Genomic DNA, 23,932 nt, shown 5'->3' on the forward strand with positions numbered 1-23,932 from the left:
GTTGTATAAAAATAATCCTCCACTTAGACACAGAGAGACACAATTTGTACTGTCAGCTACAAGGGAGCTTGGTAAAAACGATCGTATGCACAAAGTCCATTATTGTGCAGCAGATCCCTTTGCGCATGCGATCGTTTTCTCTAAGCTCCCTTGCTTGTGACGTCACCCAGCGCCACGTCATCGCTGGAAGTGAAGCGCTCCCACTAGCTCCTGAGCTCTGCCCGAATGCAGCCTAAGAAGCACATGCTCCCACAGCTCTGCATTAGTTAAAACTGGATGACATTGGTGAAGTGCTTGAATGAGAAAAATTACCCCCTGAGGCAAAAGTGCAATTTCTGGTGTTCACTGGTGTCTTTATAGGACACTATTGCAGAGCAGTGGAAGCATTCTGGGTTTAGTTTTTGTGAGGCAGGTGGTGTGGTTTCTGATTGCGCATGTAATTTTAAGACTATAGACCCTAGGCTACTGTGTGTTTAACACCTACAAAGTGGTTAAACACACAGAAGTGCTACATGGGGACCTGTGGAGCACTTTGTACTAATTTTTTTCTACAGGATTGTGATCACTCCCAAGTTGAGTACTAAAAGATAAAGGCCCTTATTTTGAAAATAAATGAGGGGTTTTTACTCTTACTTATTATTTTTTATGTATACTGCCCTTTCAAGTCTCAATAATTCTTAAGCAGAAAAATAATTGTATGTTCCTTTTGTCATAATCAGAACCAGACTGGGAATAAAAAGCAGTCCGGGAAAATATGAAGACCAGCCCTATTTCTCCAACATAGGTGTGTCCGGTCCACGGCGTCATCCTTACTTGTGGGATATTCTCTTCCCCAACAGGAAATGGCAAAGAGCCCAGCAAAGCTGGTCACATGATCCCTCCTAGGCTCCGCCTTCCCCAGTCATTCTCTTTGCCGTTGCACAGGCAACATCTCCACGGAGATGGTTAAAAGTTTTTTGGTGTTTAAATGTAGTTTTATTCTTCAATCAAGGGTTTGTTATTTTAAAATAGTGCTGGTATGTACTATTTACCCTGAAACAGAAAATAGATGAAGATTTCTGTTTGTAAGAGGAAGATGATTTTAGCAACCGTTACTAAAATCGATGGCTGTTTCCACACAGGACTGTTGAGATGAAGTAACTTCAGTTGGGGGAAACAGTGTGCAGACTTTGCTGCTTGAAGTATGACACATTTCTAACAAGACTTGGTAATGCTGGAAGCTGTCATTTTCCCTATGGGATCCGGTAAGCCATTTTATTAATAAGAATAAAGGGCTTCACAAGGGCTTTAAAGACTGGTAGACATTTTTCTGGGCTAAAACGATTACTTTATAAGTATTTTTAATAGTTTATAGCTTTGAGGAGTTATTTTAATCTTGGGAATTATGTTAAAAAAATGGCAGGCACTGTATTGGACACCTTTTTCACTGGGGGCCTTTTCTAATCATAGGCAGAGCCTCATTTTCGCGCCACTAATGCGCAGTTGTTTTTGGGAAGCAAGGCATGCAGATGCATGTGTGAGGAGCTCAGATACACAGAAAAAGCTTACTGAAGGCGTCATTTGGTATCGTATTCCCCTCTGGGCTTGGTTGGGTCTCAGCAAAGCAGATTCCAGGGACTGTATATGGGTTAAATATAAAAACGGCTCCGGTTCCGTTATTTTAAGAGTTAAAGCTTTCAAATTTGGTGTGCAATACTTTTAAGGCTTTAAGACACTGTGGTGAAATTTTTGTGAATTTTGAACAATTCCTTCATACTTTTTCACATATTCAGTAATAAAGTGTGTTCAGTTTAAAATTTAAAGTGACAGTAACGGTTTTATTTTAAAACGTTTTTTGTACTTTGTTATCAAGTTTATGCCTGTTTAACATGTCTGAACTATCAGATAGACTATGTTCTGTATGTGAGGAAGCCAAGGTTCCTTCTCATTTAAATAGATGTGATGTATGTGACAAACAATTTAGAGAAAATGATGCCCAAGATGATTCCTCAAGTGAGGGGAGTAAGCATGGTACTGCATCATCCCCTCCTGTGTCTACGCCAGTCTTGCCCACACAGGAGGCCCCTAGTACATCTAGTGCGCCAATACTTCTTACTATGCAACAATTAACGGCTGTAATGGATAATTCTATTAAAAACATTTTAGCCAAAATGCCCACTTATCAGCGAAAGCGCGACTGCTCTGTTTTAGATACTGAAGAGCATGAGGACGCTGATGATAATGGTTCTGACATGCCCTTACACCAGTCTGAAGGGGCCAGGGAGGTTTTGTCTGAGGGAGAAATTTCAGATTCAGGAAAAATTTCTCAACAAGCTGAACCTGATGTTATTACATTCAAATTTAAATTGGAACATCTCCGCGCTCTGCTTAAGGAGGTGTTATCTACTCTGGATGATTGTGACAATTTGGTCATTCCAGAGAAATTATGTAAGATGGACAAGTTCCTAGAGGTCCCGGTGCCCCCCGAAGCTTTTCCTATACCCAAGCGGGTGGCGGACATTGTAAACAAAGAATGGGAAAGGCCCGGCATACCTTTTGTCCCTCCCCCTATATTTAAGAAATTGTTTCCTATGGTCGACCCCAGAAAGGACTTATGGCAGACAGTCCCCAAGGTCGAGGGGGCGGTTTCTACTCTAAACAAACGCACTACTATCCCTATAGAAGATAGTTGTGCTTTCAAAGATCCTATGGATAAAAAATTAGAGGGTTTGCTTAAAAAGATGTTTGTTCAGCAAGGTTACCTTCTACAACCAATTTCATGCATTGTTCCTGTCACTACAGCAGCGTGTTTCTGGTTCGATGAACTAGAAAAGTCGCTCGATAAAGAATCTTCTTATGAGGAGGTTATGGACAGAGTTCACGCTCTTAAATTGGCTAACTCTTTTACTTTAGACGCCACTTTGCAATTAGCTAGATTAGCGGCGAAAAATTCAGGGTTTGCTATTGTGGCGCGCAGAGCGCTTTGGCTAAAGTCTTGGTCAGCGGATGCGTCCTCCAAGAACAAATTGCTTAACATACCTTTCAAGGGGAAAACGCTGTTTGGCCCTGACTTGAAAGAGATTATTTCAGATATCACTGGGGGAAAGGGCCACGCCCTTCCTCAGGATAGGTCTTTTAAGGCTAAAAATAAACCAAATTTTCGTCCCTTTCGCAGAAACGGACCAGCCTCAAGTTCTACATCCTCTAAGCAAGAGGGTAATACTTCTCAAACCAAGCCAGCCTGGAGGCCAATGCAAGGCTGGAACAAAGGTAAGCAGGCCAAGAAACCTGCCACTGCTACCAAGACAGCATGAGATGTTGGCCCCCGATCCGGGACCGGATCTGGTGGGGGGCAGACTTTCTCTCTTCGCTCAGGCTTGGGCAAGAGATGTTCTGGATCCTTGGGCGTTAGAAATAGTCTCCCAAGGTTATCTTCTGGAATTCAAGGAGCTACCCCCAAGGGGAAGGTTCCACAGGTCTCAATTGTCTTCAGACCACATAAAAAGACAGGCATTCTTACATTGTGTAGAAGACCTGTTAAAAATGGGAGTGATTCATCCTGTTCCATTAGGAGAACAAGGGATGGGATTCTACTCCAATCTGTTCATAGTTCCCAAAAAAGAGGGAACATTCAGACCAATCTTAGATCTCAAGATCCTAAACAAATTTCTCAGGGTTCCATCGTTCAAAATGGAAACCATTCGGACAATTCTTCCTACCATCCAGGAAGGTCAATTCATGACCACGGTGGATTTAAAGGATGCGTATCTACATATTCCTATCCACAAGGAACATCATCGGTTCCTAAGGTTCGCCTTTCTCGACAAACATTACCAGTTTGTGGCACTTCCATTCGGATTAGCCACTGCTCCAAGAATTTTCACAAAGGTACTAGGGTCCCTTCTAGCGGTGCTAAGACCAAGGGGCATTGCAGTAGTACCTTACTTGGATGACATACTGATTCAAGCGTCGTCTCTGCCACAAGCAAAGGCTCATACGGACATTGTCCTAGCCTTTCTCAGATCTCACGGGTGGAAAGTGAACGTAGAAAAAAGTTCTCCGTCAACAAGAGTTCCCTTCTTGGGAACAATAATAGACTCCTTAGAAATTAAGATTTTTCTGACAGAGGCCAGAAAATCAAAACTTCTAAGCTCTTGTCAAGTACTTCATTCTGTTCTTCTTCCTTCCATAGCGCAGTGCATGGAAGTAATAGGTTTGATGGTCGCGGCAATGGACATAGTTCCTTTTGCGCGAATTCATCTAAGACCATTACAACTGTGCATGCTCAGTCAGTGGAATGGGGATTATACAGACTTGTCTCCGACGATACAAGTAGATCAGAGGACCAGAGATTCACTCCGTTGGTGGCTGACCCTGGACAACCTGTCACAAGGGATGAGCTTCCGCAGACCAGAGTGGGTCATTGTCACGACCGACGCCAGTCTGGTGGGCTGGGGCGCGGTCTGGGAACCCCTGAAAGCTCAGGGTCTTTGGTCTCGGGAAGAATCTCTTCTCCCGATAAACATTCTGGAACTGAGAGCGATATTCAATGCTCTCAAGGCTTGGCCTCAGCTAGCAAAGGCCAAATTCATAAGGTTTCAATCAGACAACATGACGACTGTTGCGTATATCAACCATCAGGGGGGAACAAGGAGTTCCCTGGCGATGGAAGAAGTGACCAAAATAATTCAATGGGCGGAGAATCACTCCTGCCACTTGTCTGCAATCCACATCCCAGGAGTGGAAAATTGGGAAGCGGATTTTCTGAGTCGTCAGACTTTTCATCCGGGGGAGTGGGAACTCCATCCGGAAATCTTTGCCCAAATAATTCAATTGTGGGGCATTCCAGACATGGATCTGATGGCGTCTCGTCAGAACTTCAAGGTTCCTTGCTACGGGTCCAGATCCAGGGATCCCAAGGACGACTCTAGTGGATGCACTAGTAGCACCTTGGACCTTCAACCTAGCTTATGTGTTCCCACCGTTTCCTCTCATTCCCAGGCTGGTAGCCAGGATCAAACAGGAGAGGGTATCGGTGATCTTGATAGCTCCTGCGTGGCCACGCAGGACTTGGTATGCAGACCTGGTGAATATGTCATCGGCTCCACCATGGAAGCTACCTTTGAGACAGGACCTTCTTGTTCAAGGTCCGTTCGAACATCCGAATCTGGCCTCACTCCAACTGACTGCTTGGAGATTGAACGCTTGATTTTATCAAAGCGAGGGTTCTCAGATTCTGTCATTGATACTCTTGTTCAGGCTAGAAAGCCTGTAACTAGAAAAATCTACCATAAAATATGGAAAAAATATATCTGTTGGTGTGAATCTAAAGGATTCCCATGGAACAGGATAAAAATTCCTAAGATTCTATCCTTTCTTCAAGAGGGTTTGGAGAAAGGATTATCTGCAAGTTCTTTGAAGGGACAGATTTCTGCTTTATCTGTTTTACTTCACAAAAAGCTGGCGGCTGTGCCAGATGTTCAAGCTTTTGTTCAGGCTCTGGTTAGAATCAAGCCTGTTTACAAACCTTTGACTCCTCCTTGGAGTCTCAATTTAGTTCTTTCAGTTCTTCAGGGGGTTCCGTTTGAACCCCTACATTCCGTTGATATCAAGTTATTATCTTGGAAAGTTTTGTTTTTGGTTGCAATTTCTTCTGCAAGAAGAGTTTCAGAGTTATCTGCTCTGCAGTGTTCTCCTCCTTATCTGGTGTTCCATGCAGATAAGGTGGTTTTGCGTACTAAACCTGGTTTTCTTCCGAAAGTTGTTTCTAACAAAAATATTAACCAGGAGATAGTCGTGCCTTCTTTGTGTCCGAATCCAGTTTCAAAGAAGGAACGTTTGTTGCACAATTTGGATGTAGTTCGTGCTCTAAAATTCTATTTAGAGGCTACAAAGGATTTCAGACAAACATCTTCCTTGTTTGTTGTTTATTCTGGTAAAAGGAGAGGTCAAAAAGCAACTTCTACCTCTCTCTCTTTTTGGCTTAAAAGCATCATCCGATTGGCTTATGAGACTGCCGGACGGCAGCCTCCTGAAAGAATCACAGCTCACTCCACTAGGGCCGTGGCTTCCACATGGGCCTTCAAGAACGAGGCTTCTGTTGATCAGATATGTAAGGCAGCGACTTGGTCTTCACTGCACACTTTTACCAAATTTTACAAATTTGATACTTTTGCTTCTTCTGAGGCTATTTTTGGGAGAAAGGTTTTGCAAGCCGTGGTGCCTTCCATCTAGGTGACCTGATTTGCTCCCTCCCATCATCCGTGTCCTAAAGCTTTGGTATTGGTTCCCACAAGTAAGGATGACGCCGTGGACCGGACACACCTATGTTGGAGAAAACAGAATTTATGCTTACCTGATAAATTACTTTCTCCAACGGTGTGTCCGGTCCACGGCCCGCCCTGGTTTTTTAATCAGGTCTGATGAATTATTTTCTCTAACTACAGTCACCACGGTATCATATGATTTCTCCTATGCATATTCCTCCTTTACGTCGGTCGAATGACTGGGGAAGGCGGAGCCTAGGAGGGATCATGTGACCAGCTTTGCTGGGCTCTTTGCCATTTCCTGTTGGGGAAGAGAATATCCCACAAGTAAGGATGACGCCGTGGACCGGACACACCGTTGGAGAAAGTAATTTATCAGGTAAGCATAAATTCTGTTTTTTCATTGAGTCACTAGAATGCGCACGCCCCATTTTTCTCAAAGAGGATTTCTCCTTCCCCCAATATTTTTTTCAGAATTATATTATATTAGTTTATATTACAAAAATGCCAGATAGTTGTTATAAAGGCACCATACAAACCAATTGGATCAATTAATCACCCCTTTAAATTGTAGTTTTCCAGCCCCAGCTGCTGCAGCCCATCAGGAAATTTCCTGGTATCCTGGTAGGCCAATCCAGCCTAGGTCACAATTTTGTAATGTTACATATATTAGTTACAGTATAACATTTCCCAGGCTCCTGAAAAGAATAATCTGCCTGAAAGTCAGTTAACACCATTTGTTTGTTGATTTAACTTAAATGCGTAGAGATGGAAACTATCTGTATCAGTACTGAGGTATCTTCTTATCAGAGGAAACACATGACGTTGTTGTGAAAATTTAATATTGAGCTTTAGTGCCAATCATCTATAATTACATGGGCGGGATGGCCTTCTGCACGAGCAAATAAGCAGTAAGAAAATATATACGTATACACATTATACGTGAGCTGACTTGATTTCCCATTCTCCACAAAAGATTTTGCCAGTCAGTAATTGTAAAATGTATTTAATGAGAATTTGTGCAATAAGCATTGAAACTTTTCATTATTAGCTAATTTTAGCTTAAAGGGATGTGAAACCCAAAAATTGTCTTTTAGGGAGCTGGCCTATTTTTGGTTCAGCACCTGGGTAGCACTTACTGATTGGTGGCTACATTTAGCCACCAATCAGCAGAGTTAGTTGCACATCCGAGCAGTATTTCTACTGTTTTTAACCCTATTGCAGGGGTTAAACACACTGTGCTGCAGGGTTGATACTCTTAAAATGACTTGCTGTAACGGATTAGAGTGTTGTTTTTTTTTATAGCTATAATGGCCCTTTAAAATACAATCTGTAAGTTGTATTTTTTTTATATACAGATAATTTCTTGTTTGCGTGAGCAAATATTCCGTTTCTCAGCAGAGAGATTTGCTTGCTGTTCTTCTATTTACTTTGGATACAACAATTTGTTAATGTATAAACCAGGACCATTTTTTTATCCAGAACTTTTTGGGGACAAATATTTATTTCTATAATAAGTAACTAGTAACGCAGTCAGCTTTCTTCATGTTGTGGTTCTATTCCTGGGAACACTTTTGGCTGTTGACAGTTCTCAAATAAAAAAATTATATTTTTTAACAGAGCTGCAGTTTAAAATACTTGTTAAATGTTTCTTTTGTATACAGACCATGTGAAGTGTGGTGCTTAAAGGGAAAGTAAACCTTAAAAATAATGTTATATAATTCTGCACATAGTGCAGAATTATATAACATTATTTAGGTGCTATAGCCATAAAAGCATTTTTTACCGTTTAATTTGCTAAAATACGGCGCTTTTACAGACCCGCTCTCTGCTGAGCGGGTCTGTTATTTTTAGTCAGCGCATCGGGCCAGCTGTATAGTCACAGCCCGGCCCGACCGCGCCATAAGACTAAGTGCAGCTCGCTCCTGTGACAGGAGCGAGCTGTACTTAGTGCTATGGCGCGGTCGGGCCGGGCTGTGACTATACAGCTGGCCCGATGCGCTGACTAAAAATAACAGACCCGCTCAGCAGAGAGCGGGTCTGTAAAAGCGCCGTATTTTAGCAAATTAAACGGTAAAAAATGCTTTTATGGCTATAACACCTAAATAATGTTATATAATTCTGCACTATGTGCAGAATTATATAACATTATTTTTAAGGTTTACTGTCCCTTTAAACAGATATGAAACCCAGAAATTTTCTTTTGTGATTCAGACAGAACACACCATTTTAAAAAAAAAATTCCATTTGACTTCTATTGTCCAATTAGCTTCGTCCCATGATATTCAGTGTTGAAGAGAGACCTATGTAGGCATCTGGAGCACCACAAATATGCGCTGTAGACTGTGCTAGGGCTGTTATAAAATTGATTTCCTTGTTCTTTTATCTGTTTCTCAATAGGTATTTCTCTTGTTAAGTGTATCCAGTCCACGGATCATCCATTACTTGTGGGATATTCTCCTTCCCAACAGGAAGTTGCAAGAGGATCACCCACAGCAGAGCTGCTATATAGCTCCTCCCCTAACTGTCATATCCAGTTATTCTCTTGCAAGCCTCAACCAAAATGGAGGTCGTAAGAGGAGTGTGGTGTTTTATGCTTAGTTTATTCTTCAATCAAAAGTTTGTTATTTTTAAATGGTGCCGGAGTGTACTGTTTATCTCAGGCAGTATTTAGAAGAAGAATCTGCCTGCGTTTTCTATGATCTTAGCAGAAGTAACTAAGATCCATGGCTGTTCTCACATATTCTGAGGAGTGAGGTAACTTCAGAGAGGGAATGGCGTGCAGGTTTTCCTGCAATAAGGTATGTGCAGTTAATATTTTTCTAGGGATGGAATTTGCTAGTAAATGCTGCTGATACCGAACTAATGTAAGTAAAGCCTTAAATGCAGTTATAGCAACTGGTATAAGGCTTATTAATAGAGATACATACTCTTATAAAAATGTAATATAAAACGTTTGCTGGCATGTTTAATCGTTTTTATATGTATTTGGTGATAAAACTTATTGGGGCCTAGTTTTTTTCCACATGGCTGGCTTGAATTTTGCCTAGTAACAGTTTCCTTAGGCTTTCCACTGTTGTAATATGAGTGGGAGGGGCCTTTTTTAGTGCTTTTCTGTGCAGATAAAAATACTGACAGAGACATTCAGCTTCCCTCTGCATGATCCAGGACATCTCTGGAGGGCTCAAAAGGCTTCAAAGTCGTTTTTGAGGGAGGTAAAAAGCCACAGTAGAGCTGTGGCAGTTGTTGTGACTGTTTGAAAAAAAACAAAAAAAAACAAACGTTTTTGTCTTTTATTATTCCGTTTTGGGTATTAAGGGGTTAATCATCCATTTGCAAGTGGGTGCAATGCTCTGCTAACTTGTTACATACACTGTAAAAATTTCGTTAGTGTAACTGCCTTTTTTCACTGTTATTTCAAATTTTGACAAAATTTGTGTTTCTTAAAGGTGCAGTAACGTTTTTTATATTGCTTGTAAACTTGTTTAAAGTGTTTTCCAAGCTTGCTAGTCTCATTGCTAGTCTGTTTAAACATGTCTGACACAGAGGAAACTACTTGTTCATTATGTTTGAAAGCCATGGTGGAGCCCCATAGGAGAATGTGTACTAAATGTATTGATTTCACCTTAAACAGTAAAGATCAGTCTTTAACTATAAAAGAAATATCACCAGAAGATTCTGACGAAGGGGAAGTTATGCTGACTAACTCTCCCCACGTGTCAGACCCTTCGCCTCCCGCTCAGGGGATGCACGCTAATATGGCGCCAATTACATCAGGGACGCCCATAGCGATTACCTTGCAGGACATGGCTGCAATCATGAATAATACCCTGTCAGAGGTATTATCCAGGTTGCCTGAATTAAGAGGCAAGCGCGATTGCTCTGGGGTTAGGAGAAATACAGAGCGCGCAGATGCTGTAAGGGCCATGTCTGATACTGCGTCACAATATGCAGATCATGAGGACGGAGAGCTTCAGTCTGTGGGTGACATCTCTGATTCGGGGAAACCTGATTCAGAGATTTCTAATTTTAAATTTAAGCTTGAGAACCTCCGTGTGTTGCTTGGGGAGGTATTAGCTGCTCTGAATGACTGTAACACAGTTGCAGTACCAGAGAAATTGTGTAGGCTGGATAAATACTATGCGGTACTGGTGTGTACTGATGTTTTTCCTATACCTAAAAGGCTTACAGAAATTATTAGCAAGGAGTGGGATAGACCGGTGGTGCCTTTTTCCCCACCTCCTATATTTAGAAAAATGTTTCCAATAGACGCCACTACACGGGACTTATGGCAGACGGTCCCTAAGGTGGAGGGAGCAGTTTCTACTTTAGCAAAGCGTACTACTATCCCGGTTGAGGACAGTTGTGCTTTTTCAGATCCAATGGATAAAAAATTGGAGGGTTACCTTAAGAAAATGTTTATTCAACAAGGTTTTATTTTACAGCCCCTTGCATGCATTGCGCCTGTCACGGCCGCGGCGGCATTCTGGTTTGAGGCCCTGGAAGAGGCCATCCATACAGCTCCATTGACTGAAATTATTGACAAGCTTAGAACACTTAAGCTAGCTAACTCATTTGTTTCTGATGCCATTGTTCATTTGACTAAACTAACGGCTAAGAAATCCGGATTCGCCATCCAAGCGCGTAGGGCGCTATGGCTTAAATCCTGGTCAGCTGATGTGACTTCGAAGTCTAAATTACTCAACATTCCTTTCAAGGGGCAGACCTTATTCGGGCCTGGTTTGAAGGAAATTATTGCTGACATTACTGGAGGTAAGGGTCACACCCTTCCTCAGGACAGGGCCAAAGCAAAGGCCAAACAGTCTAATTTTCGTGCCTTTCGAAATTTCAAGGCAGGTGCAGCATCAACTTCCTCCCCTTCAAAACAAGAGGGAACTTTTGCTCAATCTAAGCAGGCCTGGAAACCTAACCAGTCCTGGAACAAAGGCAAGCAGGACAGAAAGCCTGCTGCTGCCTCTAAGACAGCATGAAGGAACGGCCCCCTATCCGGCGACGGATCTAGTAGGAGACAGAATTTCTCTCTTCGCCCAGGCGTGGGCAAGAGATGTTCAGGATCCCTGGGCGTTGGAGATCATATCTCAGGGATATCTTCTGGACTTCAAAGCTTCCCCTCCACAAGGGAGATTTCATCTTTCAAGGCTATCTGCAAATCAGATAAAGAAAGAGGCATTCCTATGCTGTGTGCAAGACCTCCTAGTTATGGGAGTGATCCATCCAGTTCCGCGGATGGAACAAGGACAGGGTTTTTATTCAAATCTGTTTGTGGTTCCCAAAAAACCACAGTGGACTTAAAGGATGCCTACCTTCACATACCGATTCACAAAGATCATCATCGGTTTCTAAGGTTTGCCTTTCTAGACAGGCATTACCAATTTGTAGCTCTTCCCTTCAGGGTTGGCTACAGCCACGAGAATCTTTACAAAGGTTCTGGGCTCACTTCTGGCGGTTCTAAGACCGCGAAGCATAGCGGTGGCTCCGTATCTAGACGACATCCTGATACAGGCGTCAAGCTTTCAAGTTGCCAAGTCTCATACAGAGATAGTTCTGGCATTTCTGAGGTCGCACGGGTGGAAAGTGAACGAGGAAAAGAGTTCTCTATCCCCACTCACAAGAGTCTCCTTCTTAGGGACTCTTATAGATTCTGTAGAAATGAAAATTTACCTGACTGAGTTCAGGTTATCAAAACTTCTAAACGCTTGCTGTGTTCTTCACTCCATTCCGCGCCCTTCGGTAGCTCAGTGTATGGAGGTAATCGGCTTAATGGTAGCGGCAATGGACATAGTGCCATTTGCGCGCCTTCATCTCAGACCGCTGCAATTATGCATGCTGAGTCAGTGGAATGGGGATTACACAGATTTGTCCCCTCTGCTAAATCTGGATCAAGAGACCAGAGATTCTCTTCTCTGGTGGTTGTCTCGGGTACACCTGTCCAAGGGTATGACCTTTCGCAGGCCAGATTGGACAATTGTAACAACAGATGCCAGCCTTCTAGGTTGGGGTGCAGTCTGGAATTCCCTGAAGGCACAGGGATCGTGGACTCAGGAGGAGAAACTCCTTCCAATAAATATTCTGGAGTTAAGAGCGATATTCAATGCTCTTCTGGCTTAGCCTCAGTTAGCAACACTGAGGTTCATCAGATTTCAGTCTGATAACATCACGACTGTGGCTTACATCAACCATCAAGGGGGAACCAGGAGTTCCCTAGCGATGTTAGAAGTCTCAAAAATAATTAGCTGGGCAGAGTACCACTCTTGCCACCTGTCAGCAATCCGTATCCCAGGCGTGGAGAACTGGGAGGCGGATTTTCTAAGTCGTCAGACTTTCCATCCGGGGGAGTGGGAACTCCATCCGGAGGTGTTTGCTCAGTTGATTCATCATTGGGGCAAACAAGAGTTGGATCTCATGGCGTCTCGCCAGAACGCCAAGCTTCCTTGTTACGGATCCAGGTCCAGGGACCCAGAAGCGACGCTGATAGATGCGCTAGCAGCGCCTTGGTTCTTCAACCTGGCTTATGTGTTTCCACCGTTTCCTCTGCTCCCTCGACTGATTGCCAAAATCAAACAGGAGAGAGCATCGGTGATTCTGATAGCACCTGCGTGGCCACGCAGGACTTGGTATGCAGACCTAGTGGACATGTCATCCTTTCCACCATGGACTCTGCCTCTAAGACAGGACCTTCTGATACAAGGTCCTTTCAATCATCCAAATCTAATTTCTCTGAGACTGACTGCATGGAGATTGAACGCTTGATTCTATCAAAGCGTGGCTTCTCCGAGTCAGTCATTGATACTTTAATACAGGCACGAAAGCCTGTTACCAGGAAAATCTACCACAAGATATGGAGTAAATATCTTTATTGGTGTGAATCCAAGACTTACTCATGGAGTAAAGTTAGGATTCCTAGAATATTGTCTTTTCTCCAAGAGGGCTTGGACAAAGGATTATCAGCTAGTTCCTTAAAAGGACAGATTTCTGCTCTGTCTATTCTTTTGCATAAGCGTCTGGCAGAGGTTCCAGACGTCCAGGCATTTTGCCAGGCTTTGGTTAGATTTAAGCCTGTGTTTAAACCTGTTGCTCCCCCGTGGAGCTTAAACTTGGTTTTTAAGGTTCTTCAAGGAGTTCCGTTTGAACCCCTTCATTCCATTGATATTAAACTTTTATCTTGGAAAGTTCTATTTTTGATGGCTATTTCCTCGGCTCGGAGAGTCTCTGAGCTATCTGCCTTACAATGTGATTCTCCCTATCTGATTTTTCATGCAGATAAGGTAGTTCTGCGTACCAAACCTGGGTTTTTACCTAAGGTGGTTTCTAACAAGAATATCAATCAAGAGATTGTTGTTCCATCGTTGTGCCCTAATCCTTCTTCAAAGAAGGAACGTCTTTTACATATTTTGGACGTAGTCCGTGCCTTGAAGTTTTACTTACAAGCTACTAAGGATTTTCGTCAAACATCTTTCCTGTTTGTCGTTTACTCTGGACAGAGGAGAGGTCAAAAAGCTTCGGCAACCTCTCTTTCCTTTTGGCTTCGGAGCGTAATAAGCCTAGCCTATGAGACTGCTGGACAGCAGCCCCCTGAAAGGATTACAGCTCATTCTACTAGAGCTGTGGTTTCCACCTGGGCCTTCAAAAATGAGGCCTCTGTTGAACAGATTTGCAAGGCTGCGACTTGGTCTTTGCTTCACACTTTTTCAAAATTTTACAAATTTGATACTTTTGCTTCTTCGGAGGCTGTGTTTGGGAGAAAGGTTCTTCAGACAGTGGTTCCTTCCGCTTAATCCTGCCTTGTCCCTCCCATCATCCGTGTACTTTAGCTTTGGTATTGGTATCCCACAAGTAATGGATGATCCGTGGACTGGATACACTTAACAAGAGAAAACATAATTTATGCTTACCTGATACATTTATTTCTCTTGTAGTGTATCCAGTCCATGGCCCGCCCTGTCCTTTTAAGGCAGGTCTAAATTTTAATTAAACTACAGTCACCACTGCACCCTATGGTTTCTCCTTTCTCTGTTTGTTTTCGGTCGAATGACTGGATATGACAGTTAGGGGAGGAGCTATATAGCAGCTCTGCTGTGGGTGATCCTCTTGCAACTTCCTGTTGGGAAGGAGAATATCCCACAAGTAATGGATGATCCGTGGACTGGATACACTACAAGAGAAATAAATTTATCAGGTAAGCATAAATTATGTTTTTTAAGTAAGGTTGGACTATCTGGATGATCAAATTAGCATTATCCTTGCATGAGTGACATTCTTTGAAGAGGGTACCTGTATATTGGATCCACTTAGGGACATCCCCAGTGCTCTCTACAATCTGTAGTTAGTGGCAATAATTAATGTGATGTATTGAAGGGTCATACATTTTTTTTCTGCAGCAGAGTTTCAGCTCATCCTGACATACTACTGTGTAGGTAAATCTAAACTAGATCAAGCAGGAAGAGAATGGGTATATGGTGCAGAGCCCATTCAGATTTCTGACAAAAGTTTCTACCTACTTAAGTATTCAGAGACTATATACCCAGCAGTAATGAATATGGTTCTACAAGAGTTTGAAATTTCTTTACTTCTTTAAAAATCTTAAAGAGTTTGTGAACGGATACATTTGTGATGCATTTATTCGTCATCTGTCCCTCCTTCCAAGTGATTATAACCCTTATAACACATGGAACACACTACCACTTCCTGCTAATAAAAACCACTTTGTTTTAAAATGTATAAATTTGAGAACTGGGTTGAATGTGAAATTTCTAAGAGGATATGTGTTGTCATCATGAAATGGAAAACTGCTAGAGAGATTAATAAGAGCCAGCATAGCTTGGGGCACAGAATTAGTGATTCTTAAATTACCCTAAAGTATTGTTACCTCTAGACTGAACTTAAATGCTAAAAAAAGCAGGATATTCATGTTTTCAGGACTCACTTGATGCGAAAAAAGAACTTTGTATCCCCCCCTCCAAAAATATTGATGATTTTTTTGTTAAATGTAGAGGTCCTTGGTAAACAAATTCAGATTTTTTTTTTATTTTATTTTTACTTGAGTGTCCCACCGCCTGGTTTCTTAACAGCTGGGCCACGGCCCAGTACCCGGCCTTGACAGTTAACTTGTGTTTTTTTGTATTTATTTTTATTATTATTATCATTATTATCATTTATTTGTATAGCGCCGCCAAATTTTGAGCATATGCATAAAATATCAAACTAACATGTTTTTAAAGCTTTACAGTTCAGAACTATGAGCATTTTTCCCAAAATCAAGCTATATATCTATCTTTATTTTTAACATGATGTAGCTTACCAAAATGTTTAACAATTTGTACGTCAAAGCTAGCCATCCCTTTTCAGCTAAAGCTGTATCTTTCCAACTGTGCATATGTCATGCACATTTTGCACTCGCCATGAAATGAAACAATTTCCTAGTAAAGTTTGAACAAATTTGTCTAAGCCTTGCAGGTTAATAATGTTGTAGTTTTTTCACCTGTGTATAATTTGAAATAAACTCTGAGGAAGCACATTTCAAAACTTTGTGGTGAAGAATTATTTAGTACAGAGTTGTTGTTTTTGTTTTTTGAATAGTACCAGTTTTATATTTTATGTCTGCAATTTTTCTTATGGCTAATGAGAAGATATAACTTAATTTACTATTGATCATGCGAGTGAAGGTACAACGGACAGATCACTAGACAGTTGTATAAATAGTAGAAGTCTTTCTAGTAAAACTTGAAATTAAAATTAGAAGAGTTTTAAAAACTATACATTTTTTAAATGTATTTTCTTTTTTTCCCTAAGGTTCAGGATAACTCACCAGCTCAAAATGCTGGGCTGGAGCCCTTTTTCGACTTCATCACTGCAATTGGCCATACAAGACTGGTAAGTGTAACCCATGGCTTGTATTATAAACATGAGAACAAACTCACACGATTGGCTGGTATATTAGTCCAATGATTAGATATTTAAAGAAACATGGAATTCAGAATTAAGCTCTTATAATTAATACACAACAAGAAAAGTTCATTTAGATATTTTTTTAAATTGCACTCTCAATTTAGACCACTGGTTTTCAAACCTGTCCTCAGACCTCCCCAACAGGCCAGATTTTCAGGATTAGCTTGGATGAGAGCAGGTTAATAACCATGTTTACTAATCAGCTGATTATTTCACCTGTGCTCCAGTTCAGATATCCTCAAAATCTGGCCTGTTAGGGAGGCCTTAAAGGGACATGAAACCCCAAAAAATTATTTCATGATTCAGATAGAGAATACAATTTTAAACAACTTTCTAATTTACTTCTATTATCAAATCTGTTTTATTCTCTTGGTATCATTTGTTGAAGGAGCAGCCATGCACTACTGGTTTCTAACTGAACACATGGGTGAGCCAATGACAATCGGTATATATATGCAGCCACTAATCAACAGCTAGAACCTATGTTCTCTGCTGCACATGAACTTTCCTAGATAAACATTTCAGCAGTGTTAATTTCGTCGACTAAAACTAGACTAAAATGAGTATAAAACTAAATAAATTCTGATGACTAAAATACGACTAAAACTAAAATGACATTTTAGTCAAAAGACTATGACTAAAACTAAATCAAAATGAAATTTTAGTCAAAAGACTATGACTAAAACTAAATCAAAATTTGCTGACAAAAACATTTTATTCAAAGTGTTATAATCAATCCATATCTAATTACTGTTCTTTTGTCAAATTTATGAAACTTAATTTTAATAAATTTTAAGATAAATCAAAACATGTTATATACCACAACAGTTAAATCTGTATTGCATGTTCAAACTTTAATACCATAAATAAAAACAGGTTAATAAACCTTTACTACAGGAGTATATAATGAGTTTGGAAGTTCTAGAGCAGCGCTAATATCATTGCCGAAAATGTTTAGAATTTGTGAACAATCAATTGATTCTTCCTATAGAAATAAGCATAAGCCACGACGAGTATGGGTTTAAGTTATGCTGTGCTTGTGCTAGCTGCAGAAACTTTTTGTTACGTTGAGCTACTTGATACTTGTTTTAATTAATAACAGAGAACTGTTAAAGTTTTTATATTGGGTAATATGTGCAATACAGCCAATACAGTTTTGTTTTTTTTATATTTTAAAGTTGCACTTCTGTTTGTTTATGAAACTTTGTTTAATTTAATTTTAAGTTTAATAAAGATGTTTTATATCACAATGGCTAAATCTGTGTCTGTATTGCATGTTTAAACCTTAATACCTTAAATAATAATAGGTGTTATGTTTACTCCTGGAGTATATAATCAGTTTGCAAATTATAGAGAAATGCTTAAATAATGCATTACACCTTAACTAAACCCCTTAGATTTTAGACAACTAAAATCTATTGTAGATTTAGTCAACTAAAATATACTGGAGATTCAGTCGACTAAAACTAGACTAAAACTAAAACAATTCAGATGACTAAAATACGACTAAAACTAAAATGGCATTTTAGTCAAAAGACTAAAACTAAGACTAAATCGAAATTTGCTGTCAAAATTAGCACTGCATTTCAGCAAAGGATAACAAGAGAAAGAAGCAAATTAAATAATAGAAGTACATTGGAAAGTTGCTTGAAATTGTATTCTCTATCTGAATCATGAAAGGGAAAATTTTGGGTTTCATGTCGTCTAGACTGTAAAAAGCTGGAACCGTTAAGTACAGTAGAATTGCATAATCAATAAGTGCATAATTAAGAGATTTCAATATCACTTACTCTAAATTTTAAATGAGTAGTAGATTTTTTTTCTCACAAATTTCAAAATTTACTTAAATTTGCCAGCCCCCTATATCGTGTGACATCAGCCAATCACAAGCTCATATACCTATAGACTGAACTCTTGCACATGCTCAGTAGCAGCTGGTGCCTTACAAAGTGTGCATATAAAATGAATGTGTACTGTTTGATAATTGTAGCAAATTGGGATGTCTCTTAAAACTACATACTCTAAATAATGGAAGTTTATTTCTTTACTTTTGTGTCCCTTTAAGCTCTTATGGTTCTGATAGAGCAAAAAATGTACTTTTATTATTAAATTTACTTTTTTTCTCTAGGTATCCTTTGTTGTATACCTAGATAGGCTCAGTAAGCAGCAATACATTGGCTACAGGGAGCTTAGCTGGTGATTGGTGGCTGCACACTTGTCTCTTGTCATTGATTCGCCAGATGTGTTCAGCTAGTTTGCTGTAGTGCATTGCTGCTCTGGAGATGACTTTAAGTACGATCAAGAGCAACACTCACAACTTCAAAGATAACTGCTCTGCTTATTGTGCTCCACTTGTCATCTAGCCTTTAAAGGGACATGAAACCCCAAATTGTTTTCTCGCTATTTAGACAGATCGTAATTTACTATTATCAAGTTTGCTTCATTCTCATGGTATTCTTTGTTGAAGAGACACCTAGGTAAGTATATATGCCATATAGTGCTGCAGACGTGCACAATCCTGACCTCCTATCTCTGCTTTTCAACAAAGGATACCAGGAGATAAAAAAAATGATAATAGAAGTACATTTATTTAATAATGACATGTTTCTGATTCATGAAAGAAAAAGTATGGGTTTCATGTCCCTTTAATATGTAAATGTCCTCTTTTATATGGAACAAAGAAAAATTACTTCTATGTTTTTACAGAATAAGGAAAATAGTATGTTCAAAGATCTTCTGAAAGCGAATGTAGAGAAGCCTGTGAAGCTGGAGGTTTACAATACGAAAACGATGAAAGTGCGAGAAGTGGAAGTGACACCGAGCAATATGTGGGGAGGACAAGGGCTTCTTGGGGCTAGTGTCAGGTTCTGCAGCTCACAAGGTGCTAATGAGCACGTCTGGCATGTACTGGTAAGCAGGTAGTCTGCACTTTAATATTAGTTATTGCTTTATTTAGTGGGTCTCTCTAGTAGCTACATTTATTCGAAATAAAAACATAATTTATGTAAGAACTTAACTGATAAATTAATTTCTTTCATATTGGCAAGAGTCCATGAGCTAGTGACGTATGGGATATACAATCCTACCAGGAGGGGCAAAGTTTACCAAACCTCAAAATGCCTATAAATACACCCCTCACCACTCCCACAATTTAGTTTAACGAATAGCCAAGTAGTGGGGTGATAAAGAAAGGAGTAAAAAGCATCAACAAAGGAATATGGAAATAATTGTGCTTTATACAAAAAATCATAACCACCATAAAAAGGGTGGGCCTCATGGACTCTTGCCAATATGAAAGAAATTAATTTATCAGGTAAGTTCAGAACTCCACGCAAGAGTCACTAGAGAGGGAGGGATAAAAATAAAAACAGCCATTTTCCGCTGAAAAAATTAATCCACAACCCAAAATATAAGTTTATTCTCATAAATGAAAGTAAAAAACTTAAATCATAAGCAGAAGAATCAAACTGAAACAGCTGCCTGAAGAACTTTTCTACCAATAGCTGCTTCCGAAGAAGCAAATACATCAAAACGGTAGAATTTAGTAAATGTATGCAAAGAAGACCAAGTTGCTGCTTTGCAAATCTGATCAACTGAAGATTCATTGTTAAAAGCCCACGAAGTAGAGACTGATCTAGTAGAATGAGCTGTAATTCTCTGAGGCGGGGCTTGACCCGACTCCAAATAAGCTTGATTAATCAAAAACTTTAACCACTAAGCCAAGGAAACAGCAGAAGCCTTCTGACCTTTCCTAGAACCAGACAATATAACAAATAGACTAGAAGTCTTCCTGAAATCTTTAGTAGCTTCAACATAATATTTCAAAGCTCTTACCACATCCAAAGAATGTAAGGATCTCTCCAAAGAATTCTTAGGATTAGGACACAAGGAAGTGAACAATTTCTCTATTAATGTTGTTAGAAGTCCGCAAAACCGCCTTATCCTGATGAAAAATCAGAAAAGGAGATTCACAAGAGATAATTCAGAAACTCTTCTAGCAGAAGAGATTGCCAAAAGAAACAATACTTTCCAAGAAAGTAGTTTAATGTCCAAAGAATGCATAGGCTCAAACGGAGGAGCTTGTAAAGCCTTCAAAACTAAATTAAGACTCCAAGAAGGAGAGATTGATTTAATGACAGGCTTGATACGAACCAAAGCCTGTACAAAACAATGAATATCAGGAAGTTTAGCAATCTTTCTGTGAAATAAAACAGAAAGAGCAGAGATTTGTCCTTTCAAGGAACTTGCAGAAAAACCTTTATCCAAACCATCCTGAAAAAACAGTAAAATTCTAGGAATTCTAAAAGAATGCCAAGAGAATTTATGAAAAGAACACCATGAAATGTAAGTCTTCCAAACTCGATAATAAATCTTTCTAGAAACAGATTTATGAGCCTGCAACATAGTATTAATCACTGAGTCAGAGAAACCTCTATTACTAAGCACTAAGCGTTCAATCTCCATACCTTAAAATTTAATGATTTGAGATCCTGATGGAAAAACGGACCTTGAGATAGAAGGACTGGCCTTAGTGGATGTGGCCAAGGTTGGCAACTGGACATCCAAACAAGATCCGCATACCAAAACCTGTGAGGCCATGCTGGAGCTACCAGCAGCACAAATGATTGCTGACAAGGTAACTGGGAATTTTTTTGTTTAAATGAGATGCCATCTAGATCTATTTCTGGAAGCCCCCACATCTGAACAATTTGAGAAAACGCATCTGAGTGGAGAGACAATTTTCCCGGATGTAAAGTCTGACGACTGAGGTAATCCGCTTCCCAATTGTCTATACCTGGGATATGAACCGCAGAAATTAGACAGGAGCTGGATTCCGCCCAAGCAAGTATGCAAGATACTTCTTTCATAGCTTAAGACTGCGAGTCCCACCCTGATGATTGACATATGCCACAGTTGTGACATTGTCTGTCTGAAAACAAATGAATGGTTCTCTCTTCAACAGAGGCCAAAATTGAAGAGCCCTGAGAATCGCACTGAGTTCCAAAATATTGATTGGTAATCTCGCCATCTCTGTCAGAGATCCCCAAACAGCTCCCCAACCTGAAAGACTCGCATCTGTTGTGATCACAGTCCAGGTTGGATGGACGAAAGAGGCCCCTAAAATTATACGATGGTGATCTAACCACCAAGTCAGAGAAAGTCGAACATTGGGATTTAAGGATATTAATTGTGATATCCTTGTATAATCCCTGCACCATTGGTTCAGCATACAAAGCTGGAGAGGTCTCATATGAAAACGAGCAAAGGGGATCGCGTCCGATGCTGCAGTCAGACCTAAAACTTCCATGCACATAGCTACTGAAGGGAATGACTGAGACTGAAGGTTCCGACAGGCTGCAACCAATTTCAAACGTCTCTTGTTTGTTAGAGACAAAGTCATGGGCACTGAATCTATCTGGAAACCTAAAAAGGTTACCCTTGTCTGAGGAATCAAAGAACTTTTTAGTAAATTGATCCTCCAACCATGTCTTCGAAGAAACAACACTAGTTGATTCATGTGAGATTCTGCAGAACGTAAAGACTCAGCGAGTACCAAGATATCGTCCAAATAAGGATATTCCGCAATACTCTGCTCTCTGATTACATAGAGTAGGGCACCTAGAACCTTTGAAAAGATTCTTGGAGCTGTCGCTAGGCCAAAAGGAAGAGCAACAAATTGGTAATGCTTGTCTAGAAAAGAGAATCTCAGGTACTGAAAGTGATCTGGATGAATCGGAATATGAAGATATGCATCCTGTAAGTCTATTGTGGACATATAATGCCCTTGCTGAACAAAAGGCAGAATAGTCCTTATAGTCACCATTTTGAAAGTTGGTACTCTTACATATCGATTCAAAATCTTTAGATCCAAAACTGGTCTGAATGAATTTTCTTTCTTTGGGACAAGGAATAGATTTGAATAAAACCCCAGACCCTGTTCCCGAAACGGAACTATCATTATTACCCCTGATAACTCCAGTTCTGAAACACACTTCAGAAAAGCCTGAGCCTTTACTAGGTTTACCGGAATGCATGACAGAGAAAAAATCTTCTCACAGGCAGTCTCACTCTAAATCCTATTCTGTACCCCTGAGAGACAATACTCTGAATCCAATGAGTTTGGACCGAATTGATCCAAACATCTTTGAAAAATTTTAATCTGCCCCCTACCAGCTGAGCTGGAATGAGGGCCGCACCTTCATGCGGACTTGGGGGCTGGTTTTGATCTCTTAAATGGCTTGGATTTATTCCATTTTGAAGATGGCTTCTCTGACGGATCCCCAGGCTACCCCGACTGGGTAGCTCCACCAAACGGGTCCTGCTTCCACCCTGCCGACTGCAGCTATGTAGCTGGCAAGTGACCACAGCCTATAGCCACCCCTGATGCCCGACAGCACCAGTACTTAGGGTCCCACACTGTGGCAGACTCCGGCTACCCAGACTAGGTAGCTCTGCCAGAGTGTCCCTCCTCTGCCTGGAACAGGCTGCTATGTAGCCCAGGAAAGTGATTTTAGCTGGAGCACACCTAAATAACTAGACAGACTAGCATTCAGGTGAAACAGGAACTCCCTTTATTGGGACAAACACACATCTTTTATACACACACATCTTGATAAAACAGGGAGACAATGCCACAGTTTTCCCGCCATTCCCGCCCCTCCAGACTGACCGGCGCTTCCATAGCAACCATAGTCCCATAGAATCCCAGGACACAGTGGTGACGGTTTTGGCACTTCCAGGGTGTCATTTGAAAGCTCTCGGTCCCCAGATGCCACAGTCCAAAAATCGGCGTGATTCGTTATTGTGGACCGGAGATACAGCCCCGTTGAAGTTATGGGGATAGGGGTGTCCAAAAACCCCGGTTCCCAAAGCAGCTCCCCTCCGGTAATTCCCCCACCTCTTGTCCTCCCTAGGGGCTACTAACCCCCAAAAGAGCAGAGCTCTGGGGCACATGGTTGCTGGAGCGACCAGGGGTAAAGTTAGTGGGTGTCCTGCTGTCCTGTGGCCGACCGGGAGTTCCAGGAGCCCGGACAGCCTGAGAGGGGTTAGGCGGTTGTCCATGGTGAGGTGGCTAACTGGGAGTTCCAGGGGCCCGGCCAGCCTAGGAGGGTTTTCCTGGTCATACACCAGCTTTTCACAAGACAAGCAAACCAAAGCTTCCAGGGATTGTGGTTGCTATGAGGAGCCCAAAACAACTGAGAAACAACAGGGGTGAGGTTGTAGGGGGATGGGGGGTAGCCTTAGCTGTCTGGTATCCATGACATCTCCCCCCCCTCTAGTTCGGCAGACCCGGCTAGACCCTTAACGGAACGGCCTAGGGCTGTCCGATGGTGGCCCTCAACTTCTCGGTTGCTTGGAGAGGTTATCCCATCTCTCCTGAGCTTGAGGCATACTGGGGGGTTCCTGCTGGCATTTATACCCTTTGCCCTGGGCGCAGGGATAGTCACATAAGGCAAAATCCCAAACAAGTTTGCTAAGGCCAGCTCCCAAACAATTGCTGTCCGACAAGTTCCAGTGTCTTTAAGTTCCATGGCCACACTGCCTCTCTGTGACACTCTGTTTAGTACCGGCTGACCCACCCACAAACAAAGCTAGTGCCGGTTTCCCAGCTGTATTCCCACCCCAGACTGAAGGAGGAGGTTGCTCCTTGTTGGGGCAGGAAAAGCTTGTGTGCCCAAACATGTGGCACCAACTGTATAAGCTTTTATCCTCCTTGCCTA

General features: G+C 41.1%; 1 protein-coding gene across 1 annotated transcript in view; it reads left to right on the forward strand.

Moving 5' to 3' along the window:
* The window catches only part of GORASP1 (golgi reassembly stacking protein 1), a 155,261-nt gene that overhangs the window by 64,900 nt on the left and 66,429 nt on the right, over positions 1-23,932 (forward strand). Inside the window, exons 2-3 of the mRNA XM_053713785.1 lie at positions 16,056-16,136; positions 18,918-19,121. Of these exons, the coding sequence (XP_053569760.1) occupies positions 16,056-16,136; positions 18,918-19,121 (285 nt within the window). The remainder of the gene's footprint in view (positions 1-16,055; positions 16,137-18,917; positions 19,122-23,932) is intronic.

Source organism: Bombina bombina, chromosome 5 (assembly GCF_027579735.1).
Source record: "Bombina bombina isolate aBomBom1 chromosome 5, aBomBom1.pri, whole genome shotgun sequence".
NCBI lineage: Eukaryota > Metazoa > Chordata > Amphibia > Anura > Bombinatoridae > Bombina > Bombina bombina.